This window comes from Lissotriton helveticus, chromosome 10, assembly GCF_964261635.1.
Source record: "Lissotriton helveticus chromosome 10, aLisHel1.1, whole genome shotgun sequence".
Lineage (NCBI taxonomy): Eukaryota > Metazoa > Chordata > Amphibia > Caudata > Salamandridae > Lissotriton > Lissotriton helveticus.
The window spans coordinates 379,044,822-379,065,374 of NC_136071.1; the positions used below are offsets into that span (position 1 = coordinate 379,044,822).

Here is a 20,553-nt window from a genome sequence, read left to right on the forward strand (position 1 = left end):
CATTCCCTCAACTCATTCAACCTTCTTGATGTATCTCTGCCTACCGAGTCAAGCATGTGAAGGTTCTGACGGTCAGAGATGCAAAGGTTATCAACTATAACAAATTAAACTCTTTGATACTCTCTCTCACATAGAATTTACCCACCCTGACCGACTGAAATAATTAAGCAAAACAATGGTTAAATATCACCATATTTAATATCCTTTCTGCAGCCAAAAAATAAGAACATTTCTAAAAAAGTTAGCTCACAGGTTTGAAAATGAGATTAGCAGTCACAGATGGAAAATTCCCCTCTCTATATAAATACGCCATTACATAGCAAGAGAAAAACGTTAAAAAAGATTATTCGCCAATCAAATTCCTCCTTCTTTAGCCTCAAAGTTTAGAATACTAAAAATAGCTAATGAAGGTGACTCCATGACTAAATGCTCTACACTTAAAGGAACCATCTATATACACTTACACATCAAATTCAAATCATAGATGACATTAAACTTTCTGGCACCCAACTTGAACGTTACATCAAAAAATTCCTTGTTGACTTAAAAAAAGCCATTGCAAGGGGGCGTGGCTTGCGCGCCGCTACAGCATGGCGGACTGCGCTTGAGCTCCGAGGCGAGTTCTCCCGTCGGGCTGTTTTCTTCGTTCCCCGACTGCCCCTGTGAGCGGAACAGACAGCATTCAGCAGCGGAATGTGAAGGAAGCTGATTTACGAGGTTTCCTGCTGCCTTTGTCACCGGCTACATGCTTTCTGCCTGACGTTCGTTTTTCCTCACAGACGGCCGCCATTTCCTGCTCCTGACGCAGATAACATTTCTCCTCAAGGATGCTGTTGGCGCTACAATGTTTCAGGTCGTGGTGTCTGCCGAGGGTGTTTCTTATATAATGCCTGCACTTGGTAACATTTTTTCCTTTTTTTTGCTATTTTCTTGCTGCTTGGCTGGGAATTAAGGTGCCTACGCGCTATTTTTCTCTAAGTTCGGCTATCTCATTCAGGTGTGGGTTTTTCTCCTGCGAACTCCATGGTGTGCCCTCCTGATTTATTTGTGGCTCTATCATTTCTTGGCTACATGTCTGCCTGCATATAAGTCCGCCGCTATTATCTTATTAGCGCCCATTGAGCTCAGTGGGTTATTTTTCTCATTTTGGACTGAAGTCTGCGCAGTTTTTGCTCTTCTCTTTCCTTCACGTGGCTGCATATTTTTTCTTTGTGGTTGCTTCCTCATGGCTGCAAGTATGGGTCGTTCCACGAGTAACAAAGACTCTAAAGATGTGGGCACGTCACTGAAGAGACTGAAGGCTGTGTCTCCTACGCCTGACTCTGCTCAGTCAGACACTACCTCCACGCTGGACACCATTTTAACGCGCCTTAATGAGGTGCATGATATTGCGCAGTCCACAAAAACTAATACGGATTTGCTGCAGGTGGAGGTGTCTGCTATCAGGAATTACTTTAAAGCCCTCTCTCTTCGTGTATCTGCCACGGAATCACGAATCAGTTCTGCAGAGGATGGTATGCAGAAACACTCCAGATCCATCAACCACATGGAGCGCTCAATGGCGGCATTGCGAAGAGATCTCACTGAGCAGGAAGATCGCAACCGTAGATCTAACCTACGCATTTTTGGCCTGCCGGAAGATTCAGAGAAATCATCTTCATCTATGATAGAGTTCTTATCTCATTGGATTCCGGACACCTTACAAATCTCATTCCTCAGAGAGTTTGAGATAGAAAGGGCACATCGTGTTCCAACGTTTCGGTCTAAATCGGCTACCCAGCCAAGAGCAGTTATTTTTAAGCCTTTGCGACATCAGCATACTGAACAGATTCTCTCTCATATGCGCAAAACTAAACAAGTCATCTGGAATGGTCAGCGAATCTCAATTTCTCAGGACTTTGCCAGAGATACGGTTATAAGGAGGAAGGGCTTCCTCAATCTTCGGAAGCGTTTGTCAGAAATGGCCATTCCCTTTTCTTTTTCTGGTCCATCGAAGTTCCGCATTACTTATAAAGGACGTTCTAGAATTTTCGATGAACCGGCTGATTTATCTACATTTCTGGACAACCAATTGGAGATAGAGATGGAGATTCAGAAAGCGACTTCGCAGGCTTCGGGTGCCTCGGGCACTTGATTTGTCTTTTTCTGTCGTTTGGATGTACTTTTTTGCAGGCCTGGGTCTCCCCTCTCTCATGTTCAGCTTATATGATGCTCTTCACTTCCAGGGTTGTTTGCTAGACTATTTCTGCTCTTCTGGTGTTTACACTGCTTCCTGTTCTCTCCTTTTGTTCCAGAGTATTACTCTTTAGCTTGCGTTCTGTTTTTCTTGCTCTTTATTCTGTCGTTGTTGAACCCAAGCTATTTTTCTCTTTTCTAGTCGCTTACTTCTTGCTAGTTACCTTATTTTTTCTCATTTTTGTCTTCTTTCGGTCTTTCTCTTCTTTATCTATTTTAATATCTTTCTTCCTTTCTTTCCTTCATAGGTATATGTTCCGGTTTTTCTTATTTCAACTATATATTCTTATCATATACAGTTATAGCTTGTTCGTTAACTATATTTTGAGGTTCTGCATTTTTGTTTGACAGGCATTCATCTATTGTTCATGAGTTATCTCAGGCTTTTGTTTTTCTAATTAGTTTTCTCTGCTAATATTAATTAGTATTGCTATGTCTCTTGATATTAGACTACTAACTAATTGTAATTCTACATTCTGTTTCGGTACATTATGCCTGTTCATGTTTCGATATTTGTCGGTCTTCCTTCCAAGGTTATTTGATAGACTTTTGTTTTCTTCTGGACCCTTACTGCTTTCTGCTCTCTCCTTCTTTCCAAAGTCATGCTATTCAGTTGTGTATTCTGCTCCTCTTGTTCTTATTTTTTGTTCTTATTTATTTATTTCAAGTTTCTTTTCTCTTTTCTCGACGCTTATCTCTTAATAGTTACATATTCCTTCTCATTTTTGTCTTCTTCTATCTTCTACTTTTCTATTCATGTTATTCTCTTTCCTCCTTTATTTCCTACTTATTTGTTTCTTCCGATGTTTTCTACTTCAATTATATATTGTTATCATATACAGGTATAGTTTGTTCATTAGATATGTTTTTTCTGTTAGGATGTGCATATTGCGCGTTATACACTCATCTAGTGTTCATAAGTTGCCTATGTTTTTTGTTTTTCTAAATTAGTTTCTCTGCTAGTTTTACCTATTATTGCTATGTCTCTGATATTAGTCTGATGACCTAATGTGTCTATACTCTGTTTTTAAGTTACCCTATGCCTATCCACATGGTTCTGCAGCTTTACGTTGCTACTTTTGTCTGTTAACAGTTCATATTTACTGCTATCAGCTTGTTGTATTTTGGGGCTATTATGATCAGTTACTTTTCCTCACAGTACAGGACCCGTACTCGCCTTTTCCACGTTCTCCCTAGTATGATGTTGGTCTTTTTTAGGCCTCCCTTACTGCTTCCTCTCTCCCTCCTTCCTTTTCTCTTTTCTTCTCTTCTTTCTTCCTCTTTCTCTTGGATTCCCCACATGGATTCTCCCTCCGTGTTTTCTGGGACTGAAGATTTGTTCCCTGTTTATGTAAGGTTGCTCCTTTTTCTGTCATCCATGTCATCTTTTTTGTGTTATTCTGTATTTCCATGCCCGGTTTAAATGTTTTATCCCTTAATGTTAAGGGGTTGAATCATCCAGTGAAGAGGTCAAAAGTCTTGGATTATTGTAAATCTCTGTCTTCTGACCTAGTTCTTTTTCAAGAGACCAAGGTCACTAACAGAGAGGCGTTGTTTTTGAAGAAGGAATGGGTCTCGGATGTTTGCTGTTCTGATGCCTCTGGTAAACGAAATGGGGTCATTACATTAGTTTAAAAAAATTCTGGTTTATCTATACTGTCTTCTGATCATGATTCTCAGGGTCGCTGGCTGTTGTCTAAGTTATCAGATGGTCAACATGACCTGTTTGTGATGAATATCTATGCTCCTAACGTTGATGATCCGGCCTTTTGGAAGTCGGTTACCAAAAAAATAAATGACACCCCGCACTCTGGTAATCTTATTGTAGGCGGAGATTTTAAGTTACCAATGGACCCTCTTTTAGACAGGAACTCTGCATTTCAGTTTCGTCCTCCTAAATCTCACAAACAAATGCTTAACATGTGTTCCTTTACGCATCTTCAGGATTTATGGCAACTTCACAACCCTACTGGTAGTGATTTTTCTTTCTTCTCCTCGCCTCATTCTTCCTTCTCTCGTATTGACTATCTCCTGGTTCATTCTTCGCTTGTTTCGTCTTCCTCTTCCCCGCTTATACATCCTATTTTGATTTCAGATCATGCGGCGGTCACCTTTACATTGTCTTCCTTTGCCCCTAAAGGGCGCGGTCGTTCATGGAGATTGAATACCGAAGTTTTACAAGATGCTTCTCAGGTTGATGAATTTTCTAAAGCTATTGACATTTATTTTCATGAGAATGAAGGCTCTGTCTCTTCCCCAGTAGTTCTATGGGACTCATTTAAGTGCACTTTCCGTGGTCAGGTGATTAAGTGTATGTCCAAACGAAATTCGGATATTAAACAGGAGCTTACAGACTTGTCATCTCAGATTAAAACTCTGGAAGCCACCTTTAGACAATCTAAAGACTCATCTTGTTTACAGCTAATAAAACAACTGAAATACAAATATAATACCATTGTTACTAAACGAGCTCATATTGGAGTACAGGCACAGAAATCCAAGAAGTTGTTGTTAAAAAATCGTGCTGGGAAGATTTTGGCTGCTACTTTAAAATTTCAGGATTTCTCTTTTAAGTCCTCACAAATCTCTTCTATTACTGACCACACAGGTTCTAAAAAATTTCAAACAGGGGAAATACTTGAAGTCTTTCGTGACTATTATGATAAACTGTACACTCCTTCTATTGTTTCCACCTTTGACCGGTGTCAGGCTTTTTTAACTTCGGTTCCGATTCAGTCGGTCTCTGATGATGATCGTACTTCTCTAAACAAGCCTATTTCCCCCGAAGAAATTATTTCCGCAATTAAAGCTACTCGTTCTGGCAAGGCTCCAGGTCCTGATGGTTATCCGATCTTATTTTATAAAACTTTTCTTCCTACGCTTGTTCCCAAATTACAATCTCTCTTTGACTCTTTTGTTAAGGATGGATTTCTGGTACTGCTGCTGAAGCTACTATAGTAGTGATCCCGAAAGAAGGGAAGGATCATTCGGATCCTAAAAACTTTCGTCCTATTTCTCTCCTTAACATGGAAGCTAACATTTTTGCTAAAATTCTAGCCAAAAGATTAGAAGCCTTTATCCCTCATCTTGTTCATCCCTCTCAAACTGGCTTTGTGAAAGGCCGTCTTGCACGGGATAATATACGCACTTTTTGTCACGTTCTTGGTGCTGCCAAAAGATCTCAACTCCCTGCTGCGGCCTTGGCCCTTGATGCGGAAAAGGCCTTCGACAAGGTCTCTTGGCCATTTCTTCGAGCTGTTTTGTGCGCACACAAGCTTGGCGACTCTTTCATTAAAATGATAATGTCCTTATATTCTCTACCTAAAGCTAACATTAGAGTTAATGGTGCTACATCGTCGTTTTTTAATTTTCGTCAGGGCACTAGACAGGGATGTCCTTTATCCCCACTTTTATTTTTACTGTCTATTGACCCTCTCCTTCGACTGATTGAGTTACACCCTGATATTAAAGGTTTTTGTTTCGGGCCTCACTGTATTAAAACAGCTGCGTACGCGGATGATGTTCTCATATTTTCTGATGATATTGCTTTGGCAATCCCTGCTCTTTCAAATATCATTTCCCTCTTTTCATCGGTTTCGGGGTATACCCTAAATAAAGATAAGACAGAAATGTTCCCTTTGAATGCCTATTGTTTCCCCTCCCATATTGGCTCAGCGGGCTTTAAGTGGCAATCCACACATCTGAAATACTTAGGGGTTTATTTTTGTTCTACTCTCTATGCTACCACTGCCTATAATGAATCCCAGACTCTCCTTAAAGTCCGTCATCTTCTAGATACATGGTCTCCGAAACATATTTCATGGTGGGGTCGTCTCCAGACTCTCAAAATGATGATCACACCGATTATTAATTTTGTTTCCTCCATGCTTCCGGTTAAATTATCGGACTCCTTTTGCTCTGACTTCTAAATTTCTGTGGAATGACAAACGTGCTAGACTTGCATACAAATTTTTGCGTCGGCCTTGCGATATGGGGGGTTACAATTTTCCAGATTGGGAAAAATACCAAACTGCCTTTCTGTCTTCTCAAGGAGCTTTATGGTTCTCTCCTCCATCTCTTCATGTTCCCTCTTGGTTGCTCATTGAGCAAGCATTAGCATCCCCTTTATCTATTGCCTCGTTTTGCACGACATCTAGTTTACATATCCTGTTTTCTCGTTCTATCATTATTGATACAATTGCTGCGGTCAGGAAAGTAGACAAGAAAGTGGCAATTCCTTTACACAAAACTAAGTGGTCGTCTATCTGGCGGAATTCCAAAATTAAACTCAACCTTACTCCCAACCTTATGGCCTACTGGGTAGATAAAGGGATCTCGCCTTTTTCCACCCTGGCTCAAAAGCATTCTTTAACAAATCTTGATTTTTATACTTTTCTAAAAATTAAAGTGGCCCTTGCTAAAGTCCGTCTTCATCCCACCTCTTCTCTTATCTCACTTTTTCATATTTGGATCAAATCTGGTCATGTGGCCTCAAAGATTTATAAATTTTTGTCATCTGCTTCTCTACCCGCACAGACGGTTGCTCAGCTAAAATGGATACATCACTTTGATCCTGCTATTACAGATCATATTTCCTCGGAGACTTGGCAATTAATTGGTAAACTCTCTCTCCGTAATAAAATTGCACCATCTTTAATGCAATCTAAGTTTTTCTCTATCAATCTCCTCCATTGGACGCCTGTGCGTCTTCATTCGCTGAACCTTAAATATGACAACCTATGCTGGAGTTGTGGCTTGTTGCCAGGTGATTTTCACCATATGTTTTTTGGTTGCTCTTTGCTTCAGCCTTTTTGGGACCTCATCCATAAACATCTCTCTCTTATTTTTGGTATTGAGTTCCAACTTTCTTTCCCTTTCATTCTGTTGGGTCCACTGGCTGCCCCTACTCCTCTTCCATTGGATCATCTGGATTTACAGTTGATGGATCTTCTCCTCTCTATTGCTGTGAAAATCATTCTTATGGAATGGAAATCCTTTTCTTTGGTTTTCATATCATACATGGTGGGCCTGGGTTTCCTTTTTACGTAGTGCTCATACGTCGGTTGATCAAGCTCACCTTTCTCCATCTATTTCTAGGGGGGTTTGGAAAGCGTTGGATGATTATATGGAGTTGTCCTCAAAAGGGTTGGTTCCTCAGTTTCCTTTTGATATGTCTGTCTAAGTGTTGTCCTTTCATTTTCTAGGTGGTCAGTCCTGTGGGAATCCTTCCTCTTTTTCTTCTGTTTTCTTCTTCTTTCTTTTCTCTTTCCTGTCCTCTACTCCTTTTCATCCTTCTATTGATCTCTCTCTTCTTTCCTCTCTTCTCTTACTCTATTTCCTCCCCTGTCCCCATCTCCATATTTGATAGTGATACGTTTGTTTAGTTCCCAAATAATAGCTTTTCCTTATTGAATTCTCTACTTTATAACTGGCTACCTTTATTTTATATGCATTTACTTTGATTATTTCTCAAGTTTTAGCCCCTGATTGTATAGCTCTCTTGCAGTAGTGTATCACTTGAATTGGACTCTGATCTGTTTACTTTGTATCACTTCCTTTTAAATAAAATTTTCTTGAAATCAAAAAAAAAAGCCATTGCAAGCACTAAGCTTTCAAACTACTCTTGTGACTCAAAGCCACCTTCCCCTTATAAGGAAAACACTGATGTCCTGCTTAAACGGTAGGAAATCATGAATTCCACTGTTGTGCAAAGCAGTTTTTCATATCTGCTGCAGTGGGCCATGTGTGTCTTCTATTAAAAAACCTAATCCAGACCCTGACCATCTTGAAAACCACATACTCTTTAAAGGTTTACCTTTCTAGCTAACATCATAGAGAAATGTATAGCCACCCATTGGGGAAATATACATCAAAACAGTCATGAGGACTATATCAGTCTTGTTTTAGATCTGCAAAAAGACAATTGATGGACAGAATGCAGAACAACGTCAAATAATTCGAACCAGTACAGAGATCTGGGCCTAAATCAATCCTTTTTTTGCTCACCATGCCATTCCATTTTGAAACCAGCAATATGCAAATCAGTCTTGACCCTGTGCCTCATGGGAACAGTTCAGCCCAAACTTCCAGGTCAGGTCCTTCTTGGACTGGAAACAAGCATTCAAGGACCGGTTACGGGGTTTCACCCCTCAATCAATCAATCATAAACTTGTATAGCGCGCTACTCACCCGGCAGGGTCTCAAGGCGCTTGGGGGAATGGGCTGCTATTGCTCGAACACCCAGGTCTTGAGTTGTCTCCTGAAGGCGAAATGGTCCTGGGTCAGCCGAAGATGGATGGGGAGAGAGTTCCATGTCTTGGCCGCCAGGTAGGAGAAGGTTCTGCCACCAGAGGTGGCTCTTCGGATGCGTGGTACGGCGGCGAGGGCGAGGCCAGGATAGCTTGACTCACCTGTCTCATACAGGCATGAAAGTTATGGATGGTGTTTCGAGGGTCTTCTGAGATAGACACTATAATCTGCTTGTCATCAGCGTATGACACCATAGTGAAACTGAAGGATTTGATCAGCCAGACCAGGGGAACTACATACAGGTTAAAAAGGGTTGGGCTGACATAGGAGCTCTGTGGAAGCCTGCAGGGAAGAGTAAAACTCTGCGACCTTGCACCATCCATTCGTACAAATAATTCACGGTTAGAGAGAAAGGATTTGAGCAATTGTAGGGCGGTGCCGGTGATGCCTATTTCTTGAAGATGGCATAAAAGGAGACCATGGTCCACCGTATCAAATGCTGCCGATAGATCAAGAAGGATCATTGCAGCCATGTCTCCTTTGTCTACCGTACGCCTAATTTCCTCTGTGGCCTTGATTAATGCAAGCTCCGTACTATGGCCGCCACGAAAGCCGTACTGAGAGAGGTCCAGTACAATACCCTGAAACCGGTCCCAGGATGCTTGGTTCCAGTCCAGGGAGGACCTGGCTTGGCAGTTCGGTCTGGACTGTTCCCATGAGGCACAGGGCACGACTGATTTGCATATGGCTGGGTCCAAACCGGGGTGGCGTAGTGTGCAAAAGAACAATGGATTTAACTCAGATCTCTTGACTTGAGGAATGTTTGAGTCATTAAGCATTCCATCCATCAATTGTTGCAGTGACACTTTTCACCCTAAGTGGGATGGTTATGCCCAGACGTAGGCCACTTGCTCATTGTGCCACTATATTCAAACTAGCCTGGCTGATGAAGGGTGACATACCCTGAAACCAGTCCCAGGATGCTTGTTTCCTTTCCAGGGAGGACCTGGCTTGGCTGTTCGATCTGGACTGTTCAGATGAGGCACAGGGTCAAGACTGGTTTGCATATGACTCGGTCCAAACCGGGGTGGTGTAGTGTGCAAAATAACGATGGATTTACCTCAGATCACTTGACTTTGGGAATGTTTGAGTCATTCAGCATCCCGTCCATCAATTGTTGCAGTTACACTTTTTTACCTAAGTGGGATGGGTATGCCGAGACGTAGGTCCCTTGCTCATTGTGCCACTATATTCAAACTAGCCTGGCTGATGAAGGGTGACATACCCTGAAACTGGTCCCAGGATGCTTGTTTCTGGTGAAGGGAGGACCTTGCTTGGAAGTTTGGTCTGGACTGTTCCCATGAGGCACAGGGTCAAGATTGATTTGCATATGGGTGGGTCCAAACAGGGACCAAACACACATCTACCTGCACCACCATACCACTTTGTTTTGTAAAACTCATTATTCCCACTCCAGTGAGTGCAAAAGTAGGGTAAGGGGAGGAATAAAATGTACTATTCCAACTCCAGTTAGTGCAACAGTAGGGAAAATGTTGGATAGCGAAGGGGTAAAAATTACTATTCCCACTCCAGTGAGTGCAACAGAAGTTAAAGTATTAGATAGAGGGGGGGGGGGGTAATACTCATTGTTCCCACTCCAGTCAGTGCAAAAGTTGGGTAAGTGTTGAATAGCGGAGGAAAAAAATTTACTATTCCAACTCCAGTGAGTGCAACAGTATTGAAACTATTTGATAACGGATGGGTAAAAATTACTATTCCCACTCATGTGAGTGCAACAGTAGAGAAAGTGTTGGATAGCGGAGGTATAAAAATTACTTTTCCCACTTCAGTGAGTGCAACAGTAGGGAAAATGCTGGATAGCGGAGGCGTGAAAATTACTATTCCCACTCCAGTGAGTGCAAGAAAAGGTTGGTATTGGATAGCACAGGGGTAAAAATTACTATTCCCACTCCAGTGTGTGCAACAGTAGGGAAAGTGTTGGATAGCGGAGGGTCAAAAATTACTATTCCCACTTCAGTGAGTGCAACACAAGGAAAGGTGCTAGATAGCGGAGGGTAAAAATTACTATTCCCACTCCAGTGAGTGCAACATTAGGGAAAGTGTTGGATAGCAGAGAAACACAAATCACTAATAACATTTAAACGATAGATTTTTAAAAAAATCATATAAATAAATAAACAAATTAAATAAATATGATTCAATATATTACATATAAAAAGAACACATATTATAATATAAGTTACATATAACAAAAAGCTACAAATATTATATAAAATAAAATAATAAATATATTAATGAACAATAATCATTTTAAAGGAGCAAATATTAACAAACAAAATGATTTAAAACATAAATGCATTTATTTTATTTCCTAACCTATAACACCACACCAATAAAAAAACACTTCAACAGTTTTATTTAAACGCATTTCCATAAATAACATAATTAATAATCAATTAAAACATATTTTTAATACAAAAATAATAAACATCCATCAAATACACATGCTTTAAAACTATAATATCCACAACACATGCCTAAAATTATTTACACAATTACCATCATTAATTTATAATTAATTAATTTAAATTAACTAATTATTAATTCATCAATTACAAATAAATTCCTTCCCGCCATTTATGCCTATAACACCACAAAACAGACCTAAAACTAATTACACAATTACCATCATTAATTGCCAATTAATTGATTAAAATTAACAACCATTTATGAATTAATTCATAATAAATTACTATACACATTTAACACTATAACATCTCAACTAAACAAATATTAATAAATAAAAAATATTCAATAAATGTAATGTAAATAAATTACTTCCCACCCTATTCCCCTATAAACCCACATCCCGCAACTGAACTGAAAACGCAAAATTCAAATAAAAAATATTAATACCAACTAAAACCAATCTATGAATTGTGTATAATTAAATTACCTCCCACCCTATTCCCTTATAAACCCACAACCCACTATGGAACTAAAAACGCAAAATTCAAATTACATTTTTTTATAACTACAAAAATTGTAACACACATGATAAAAATACAAACAATTCTTACACAAAAATACATCACATATAAAATATAAACTAAAATACATAACATTAATAAAAAATCACTATTTATAATAACTATATTTTTGCAAACAATATTAAACACTTCGATTTTTTGAACATCGATATTACTTATAACATCACAAAGGAGGGTAGTAGTGTTCTCTAAATAGAGAAACATCCACACATTTGTTAGCCTCACTGTATTTAATGCTATGATGTAAACATGGAATTTGTAAGTTATACAATCAAAACTTTAAAGGTGGGTGCTCAATTGGCCCTGACAACACCCACTACCCCACGGTGTTGTTTGCACACGAAGTGTGCATATGACAAAAGACACAAGAAAGGGCTCAGACCGCACACCTATAGTCACTTTTTAGTCAGCAGAGTATAAATCACATCAATGGTTGTAAATTAACCCATTAAACAACATTCCCAAAATATTAGCAGTTACAGGATCCAAGGCATGTAGCAGTCTTGATAATCTTTATTCCAAAATCATTTCATTAAAACTTCCCAGCACACGACTTGCCCACACGTGTTTCGTCTTTCAAGAAGACTTTTTCAAGGCAATAATAGATGTACACTATCTTGAAGTCAGACACTGTAGGAATTAAGGCTGGTCACAACTGTAGAGTAGCATTCATAGACAGTCACCATGTAGGCATAGTCTTCAACAGTGGTCAATAATGAGCCATGTAGTGTTATCCAAAGAAGGAACATGTAACACTCCTACACATGCTGAAGCGTTCTTGTTAAAAATTCAGAAACGGTGGCGTATCCAATAGCACAAACTTGGATCACTGGATGGATCTGTATTTCAGTAACCATCCAACCGGTAGCACTTCTGTGATCCTGTCACATCTGACGAAAAAAACAATAACTCAGAATAAGTTGATAATAAGATAACAGTCCTTCTGGCCCAAGTAAATCACTTCTATTGTAACTGCTGACGAATCAACCAAAGTCACAACTGATATACTGTGTATTAGCGTTGTCCTTTCCTTCGTAGTGAACATGATAGTGTCTAGTTAGCAGCAATTCGATTAGGAGGTTAAAAACCATAATAAGTCCCGACCTAATGGCGGCGGCGCCCGCAGTCGTAAAACATCAGATTTCAGACGGTCTGAAATCGGACGTTTTACGACTGCGGGCGCCAACATTCCTTTTTTTGTTAGGCGCAGGGAGATTAAGTGATATGCCAAGAATCACAGGATGTTGAGCAACGCCGCCAAGACTCAAACACCGTTCCCCAACTTCGACCGCTCTAGCCGTAAGGCTACATCCTCTCTACCTGATATGAAAGCTTTAGCTGATATCACTTCTTTATTTTCTAGTAATTTCTTAGGTTTCTTGTTCACAACCAAACACAAATCCATATAGGGGTCGATTCCGATTCGGGAAAAAAAAACGTCCGTACGATTTGTATCCGGAGCCCTCTCCGTACGAATCGTACCCGTCCGTCCGAGTCGCGAAGTACGATCCGTATTCCGTGAATCCGTCCGAATCGTCGTGATCCGTATGTATTGCAAGGTTGAAACCGTGAACCGTACGACTCGTACACATACCGTACGACTCGTACACATGCCGTACGACCCGACGAGTACGATCCAAACCGGGGTATGAGGACGCGATTCGTACGGTCCACGTCAGGTAAGGGTGAGTCGTACGGAAAAGCACACAAACACATACACACCGTACGGTCCGAACCCCCAAAATCGCAGGGGTACGCACTGTACCCCTGCGATCATGGGGTGTACAAGCCGTACCCCCATTGAACGATCGGTGTATGAGCCGTACCCCCATTGTACGATCGTTTACGAGCCGTACCCCCATTGTACGATCGGTGTACGAGCCGTTCTCCCATTGTACGATCGGTGTACGAGCCGTACCCCCATTGTACATCGGTATACGAGCCGTACCCCCATTGTATGACCCCATGTACGATCGGTGTACAAGCCGTACACCGATCGTACAATGGGGGTACGGCTCGTACACCGATCGTACAATGGGGGGGTACGGCTCGTACACCGATTGTACAATGGAGGTACGGCTCGTACACCGATCGTACAATGGGGGTACGGCTCGTACACCCCATGATCGCAGGGGTACGGTGCATACCCCTGCGATCATGGGGGGTACGCACCGTACCCGGGAGGCCGTTCCGTACCTGTTTCGGCGCAAACTCTGCTTTTTTCGGCTGTTTTCAGCTCCCGTAGAAAAAGGGTCATACGGTGCATACCCGACACGTATCGTACTTGCTGGGTCGTAAAAACCAGCCGCGAACCGTACAGATGTCTCGTACAGCGGGTTCCGAGGGAGAATCGTACGGAGATTAGAGTCGTACGGTGTCTTGTATGACTCGTACGGAGTACGGCTCCTGGTACTAATCGTACTTCATCGTACGTACGGGACGTTTACAGGTACGATTCGTACGGGGAAAAAACACTCCGTACGACGATTCGGAGCGCTTTTTACCGGATCGGAATCGACCCCATAGTGTTTCCAGCAATCGAGAAAGACTACCCTTTCTGCATTCATTATTTTTCAATATCTCCTTTGCCTCCTGGCCAGAGGTAGATTAACGGTGCCATTGTGTTAGGAGATCAACATAAATGCACAGACTTTGAACTTTTAAAAGTTGTACAGCTATTGTAGCTCACCAATTGGATAAAATATCCACCTAACCTATAAGATCCATGATAGGTATATGTGGTAAAAAGGTGCAACATGCTATGCCACATATTACACAGATCTTACTGTCTCAAACAGTAAATGTACTATTCAAGTTATGTAGAACCTACATGCACAGATTTCAGGTAGCAGTGTTTTTCCTCAGACTAAATAAGGTTCAGTAAAAGGCTTTTAATCATATTACACAGGTTTTACAGTCACAAGCTTCTGTCAACAGTGCTATCCCTCAGGAAGTACATGGAAGAATTGCAGAGACCTAAAACAATATATCAATCCCTCAGGCTAAGCAGCTCTTGCAAATCCTCCCTTAGAAAACAGATATGTTCCTAATGTTTCACAGACTTCACAGCGGCATTAGATAGACCACTTATTCTAAAAGATACAATCATCCAAAATTATCAGATAGAAGCATTTTACACTGGATTATATAATGATGCAAACTGCACATCTGAGCGAAAGGTTGAGTTGCACAGAATTTATATATGACATTACCCCTAACATCTCTCCCTATGACCACAGGGAAGTTGCGAGGTGCTGAGCCCCTCTGAGGTCTTGATGAGAAGCATGGTGGAGTCGCAAAAATCCCAAGGTGAGAACACTCTGCATGGACAGCAAAACTTGGGATTTGATTCAGAAGAACAGCCTTGGCCGAATGTCTTCGATACTTAAGTGTATGAGATTAATTCCTCAGCCTGCCCAGCTGTTTGGACCCTTCCAAAATGGACTGCAATTAAGGTCTTTGTTAAGTGGCATGTACATGGATGATTCTTGCCTACTGTAAGCCACCATTATTGGTCAAAAATCTACTTAGTTTATGTTCCATAGCCTTCACTTTTAATGCGTAAGTATGGGTTTAGCAAATGTATGCACACATCTACTTCCCACATGACTGTGCACAACAGCAGAACTGACAATGGGGTTAGAACCTCTTTGAAAGGCATTTTGGTTAGTCTTCATTACATTGTACCAGGAGCAACTGGAAAGAAGTGGCAAGCCACTGGCATACATTTACCAAATAACTACAATCCGATATCTTGTGGAACCTGGATGGATGAATTTCCAAGACACAGCTTCAGGAGTGGTTCACAGTAGGGCAGATTGTACCCTATAGTTTATAGTGCATCAATTTTGCATGTAAAAACTGTAGCCGATCCAAATATCCCCACCAGCATCTATCAAACTCGTACTAAGCATTGCTGGAACAGTTGCATTATAACATGTAAAGTTTTAATTAAAAATAGCTAGGAAATATTGGGTTACACCTTGCTTGTTAGATCTCAGCTTGAAAGTTGAATCGTTCTTTAAAGATTCCTACAACGTGTGTGATGTGTGTAGCAAAGCTTTTATTTGTAATTTTGAGTAATATATACAAAACAGTCCTTTTTTAATGCGAATGTGATCACTGTTTGTGCATTTTAAGCAGTAGCAAGTAGTGGCGAGAGCAGTCGCAACTGCTGCCAATATGCAGTAGGGGGAGGGGGTGGAAGGAAGAAGCAGCTGTGACGGCAGGGTGGAGGGGAAGGTGAATTAAACAAAAAATACACATGTTTCCATGTGGAAGGAAGGAGGAAACGATAGCATTATGTTTCCTTATACCTCTTACACATTTTAATAAAGAATACTTCACAAATGTTGTAGCAAAGCAAGAGCTAATCATTAGCTGACCACCATACATTATAAAGATATATGTGTAAACAGTTGTAAAAATGACGTTAGAGACAGACTAGCTGCTGGAAGAGATGCTAGAGATAGAATTCTCCCTTTAGTTCTGATGGAATAAGGGACATGATGTGACTTGGCATATTACTATTTACTTATACAACCATGGGTGGTTATCCTATAGATACGTTTTACATTAATAGGTAAAAGTGTGTGATGAAGTATTGATGGGGCTTATCCAACCCAGCCCTCATGTTTATGATTACTGAGCTGTTTATATTAAGAAAGATGATTCCAGTCAACATGATGTGCAAACTAATAGTGTATAATAAATACTTATACAGTGTAAAATATCAATATTTGTATGTGCATACTGATTTTGGGGTATATATACTATATAGAGATAGACTCTCAGAGAGGATTTTCTGACCCGTAACACTCTTGTCTATCTGAGCAAAATTCACTAAGGAAGGAGTGAGAGACACCTGTCAGTTCCCCTTTTTTCCGACAAGTTCAGCATCAAAGTTTGGGACATGGGGATCTACCGATTGTGCCTTTCTTAATTTGGGCCAAACACAAGTCATGGATTCTGTTTCTGAAAACATTATGGACATATGGCTTCTGGTGCACTTGTCTGTTTCACAATGCATAGACCACCCCATTTTAGTTTGTTAGGGTTGGTGAGAAACCCTCTATTCAACACTAAACTTCCATAAACTGCCAACAAGGAAGCCTGTGTAATAGGTATATTATCGAAATGTGATTACCAATCAAGCTTGAAGCACTGGTTTTATTTTGTTTCTTGTTTTCCTTGTAATGATTTCTTTTTCTGTGCTCTAATATCCCAAATATCTTCAGCGACAATCATCGTGTTTTAATTTCCACCAGATAAATCGGTTCATGAATTATTATGTTTCATTTTCAGTGTCTCTAGTCCCCAAACAAATGTTAGCATATGTTTAAAAAACATATTAATTGTCTGATATCAATCTTTCAATTAGGACATGTGCAAGATGAATTAATGCAGTTGTTACCGGTGAATCTTTGCAGGAATGGAGAATCTTTGGTGCACATAAAAATCGTTTTGCGCTTAGACAAAACAACATCTTATTCATTGTAAATTATTTGTTCCTGTAATACAATGTGCTAATGGTCCTCACTCAATACCAAGTCATGCAAAATGTTTCTACTGGGTTAAATTTTGATCAATAAGAGATCTGGTCTCGTTAGCCTGTCCCCCCCCTATGCTGCTTTTGAGGGAGAGGTTGAATGCGGGGGTTCCGTATACCATTATGACGTCCAAAAGATCGATCATTTTTTGTTACCTCAAAGGATGTGCTGTAGATAGTGCCCATTTGCGACTGCAAAAAAAAGTAATGTGTAATGTACTAAAGTATATTGGGGCAGATTTACAAGCCCCTTGCGCCACTTTTGCGTCACTTTTCCCATATTACAAGTGACACAAATGTGGCGCAAGGGGCTTGTAAATCTGCCCCCTTGTGTATTGAAAACAGGGCTTGACTGGTTGTAGTGGGCTCCGGGCATTTACTCAGTGGGCCGGAATGGCGGGGGCCGGTTTTGTCACTGGGGCCCGGTTTTGCAGCAGTGCTGCAATATAGGCCCCCTGTAACAAAAGCGGGAGCAGTGCTTTTACTAGCATACCACCCCCAACTCCCAGGCCAGGTCGAGCAGTAACCTGCCAGGACTGGTTGCTGTTCCCAGTCCGGCCCTAATTGCAAATCTCATTACAACACTCAAATCACCTGTTTTGAGGCCTTGTTACTCATAAGGCAAAGAGAACAACAAATAACTCTCCAACTCTCAAATTGGGTCACCCTTAGCAAAGCAGATGCTTCTGCTTCCCTGATGAGCCATACTTTATTTATAAACTTCATTTCAGCTGTAAGTCATAAAAGCACATGAGATAAAACATACATTAAAACCAGTTAGGATGCACATTATAAAATGTGCAAAATTGTGGCAATAATATAGACAATGAAACAACCTATGACTCTTTGCTAAACGTTTTATTCAATATGCCGGGGAGTACCTGATACCTCATTGGCTGGAATGAATCATTTACATGATTGCATATCCAGCTATCATGAAACTAGTTGTACGTAATTTTCTGCACAGTGAAATAGGCCATTCACCTGCTAAATGTTAAAATAATGAATATAAAAACTCTAAACAAAGTCCTATATTATAAAAAAGGTGATCGTCATCCTATTCTCCAATGGTTGTACCAATTGCCGTATTACTGTTCGCCACTATACAAGTTTACAAAACAGACACTCAGCTGGTACCTTATTCTCCAAAACACTCATCAGAAAACGAGAGAGAGCAAAGATTGACAACCTGCATATATCATAACTCAGAATCATGAGTGCTTCCTTGTGTTCCCTAGCCCCCAAATTCCAACAGAGCAGGATTATCCAACATCTCCTTTCGGACACATAGGTTGGGCAAAATAAAATAATGTGCTCAATAGTTTCCTTTTGTTCCCCACAGGCCGGCACTGCAGGTTGTTGGCCCACTGTGTACGTTCCCACTTGACAGTAAAGGCCGGGAGAGGTAAAGTTCCATACTGGAACTGCAAGTAGAGGCACCTGGCTAGAGGGGGTTCTATTTCATCCAGAAATTCCTCCTGCTTAAAAGAGTCCTTAACTGTGAGAAAAGCATTTGTTACAGATCCATGGTTCAACTGACTATGTATGCGATTATCTCTGTGTTGCCAGTATGCAGTTTTAATAAGTGATTTGGAAATGGCTGGACGGGGGCATTCCATAGACCATCAAGGCAGATGTTTGTGAGTGTACCCTTTACTTGCTTTACTTATGGAATTCTGCTATAGCCTACTTGGGACAAAATGTCTTCTAACCCCTATTGATAAGCAGATAGCTCTGGAGTAGCCCAAATCCTCCTCCAATAAAGTACTGGGCGCAATGCTAATTTGTCAAAAATGTTTCTTGCCCCAAGGTCCACCTGAGAGGAAGCAAAATGGTGCTTACAGGTAACCCAATCGGCTGTCTCATAAAGCGATTTTCCACCATTTCGAGTGAGGTCTCACCCAGATGCCCCACAATGCGGCACCATAAGAAGCTGTGCCCAAGGCTTCAGGGTTGTAAATTTGCAACACTGGCAGGATAAGACGATAGTGTGAACTGCACAACATCTTTAAAGTACCTCCCACTACTTGCTCTGTTTTTAATTGTTACTGGGTAATGTGAGCTTGCCATCACAGATGTTCTGTGATGTTCTGTGAGAGTTAGGCCTAAATACACAAAGGTACGCACATTTTCTAATGGGGCTCTGCTAGAGTGAGATGTGTCTTAGTGGAGAACCCAGGATTCAGGACCATGTGCTTGGATTTATACACATTGATCTCCAATTTGCTCAGCTTGCTGAAACAATCAAACTGACCCAGGACCCTTTCGAGTCCCATCAGGGTTTTGGAGATCAATCAGGTATCATCAGCAAACATGAGGGCAGTAACCCTCATGTTTGCTAATCTAGGTGCATAGTTTTCACACTGGTCCAGATGACCCTTTCAAGATGTGCATTTTTTTATTTTATTCCAGAATATTGCGTAAAGCAATACTGACTGGCCTAGATATCATGTCGTGAAGATTGTTTACAAAAGATTGTCCCATTGTGTAGATGTTCTATTATTAACTCCCAAGCGGTCAAATATTTGTAAACTATTTTTTGGACATTTTAGTTTTCCTAGACAATCTTCTTCCGGTGCTATTCTGGTACCACATTGGAAAGTTTAATTATAATATTTGAAAATGTTCTATCTGCACACTGCCAGATTAGTTTGTCCTGCCCAGTGCAAAGGCTTCGCTTGGTTGCATTACAGATGTTGTAAAAAACGCAGCCCAATGATACAACCTAGCTAACGATACATGAGACAGCACACAAGGGCCTGAGCTGAATTGAGTGTCCCCAATAACACCTAGTCCAATAAATGTAGTATGTTGTGTCTGTTGGTCCTGCCGAGAAGAGCTGTTACTGCCCAATATCCATACTCCTGAAATGTGCTGGTGGACTCAAAAGGTAGCCCCCTGCATTGATGTGCTAACTATGGTCCCATATCATTTTTGTTTTTTGAGCCCTGATGAGATTAAGTTGCTATTAAAGCACTAAAAGTATAGAAACACTGGACTAATAGTAGTGGCCAGTTAGATGTTTTCACTAAAAAGGGAGTCTCTGCGTTGTTCCTAGTCACCATAAACATTCAGCCCCACCATTGGCCCCAAATGTATCCCTCCCTAGGGCAGAGTTCTGAGGGTTAGCAAACTATTCCAAGATTTCTGCCTATGGGAATGCATGCCCAGACAAGGGGTCCTCCTTGAATGTATTTTTCTCATGCTTTAAGAAAAATCATTCCAAGATAATTGCTTTGTGTGCACACGGATGGGTGGTGGCCTTGCAAGGTGGCCTTGATTGGCTTGGAAAACCTGCCTTAAGGATGGCACTGCCCTTGCATAACCTTGCGTCAACACAATCCTATGATAAATCTGGGCCATAATCTTCTGGAGGCTGATTCTGTCCATCAGTCTTTTGTCTCCACTACAATTTGTTTTGTTATATTTTTAGGTTTCAAGGACAAAGGG

The 20,553-nt window shown here is 40.8% G+C and overlaps 1 protein-coding gene across 1 annotated transcript in view; it reads left to right on the forward strand.

Annotated features, from left to right (window-relative positions):
- The window catches only part of LOC144784067 (uncharacterized), a 625,465-nt gene extending 609,174 nt beyond the window's left edge, over window positions 1-16,291 (forward strand). The window contains exon 8 of the mRNA XM_078662757.1: window positions 14,795-16,291. Within this exon, the coding sequence (XP_078518883.1) occupies window positions 14,795-14,944 (150 nt within the window). The 3' untranslated portion in view covers window positions 14,945-16,291. The remainder of the gene's footprint in view (window positions 1-14,794) is intronic.
- Window positions 16,292-20,553: the final 4,262 nt, after the last annotated feature.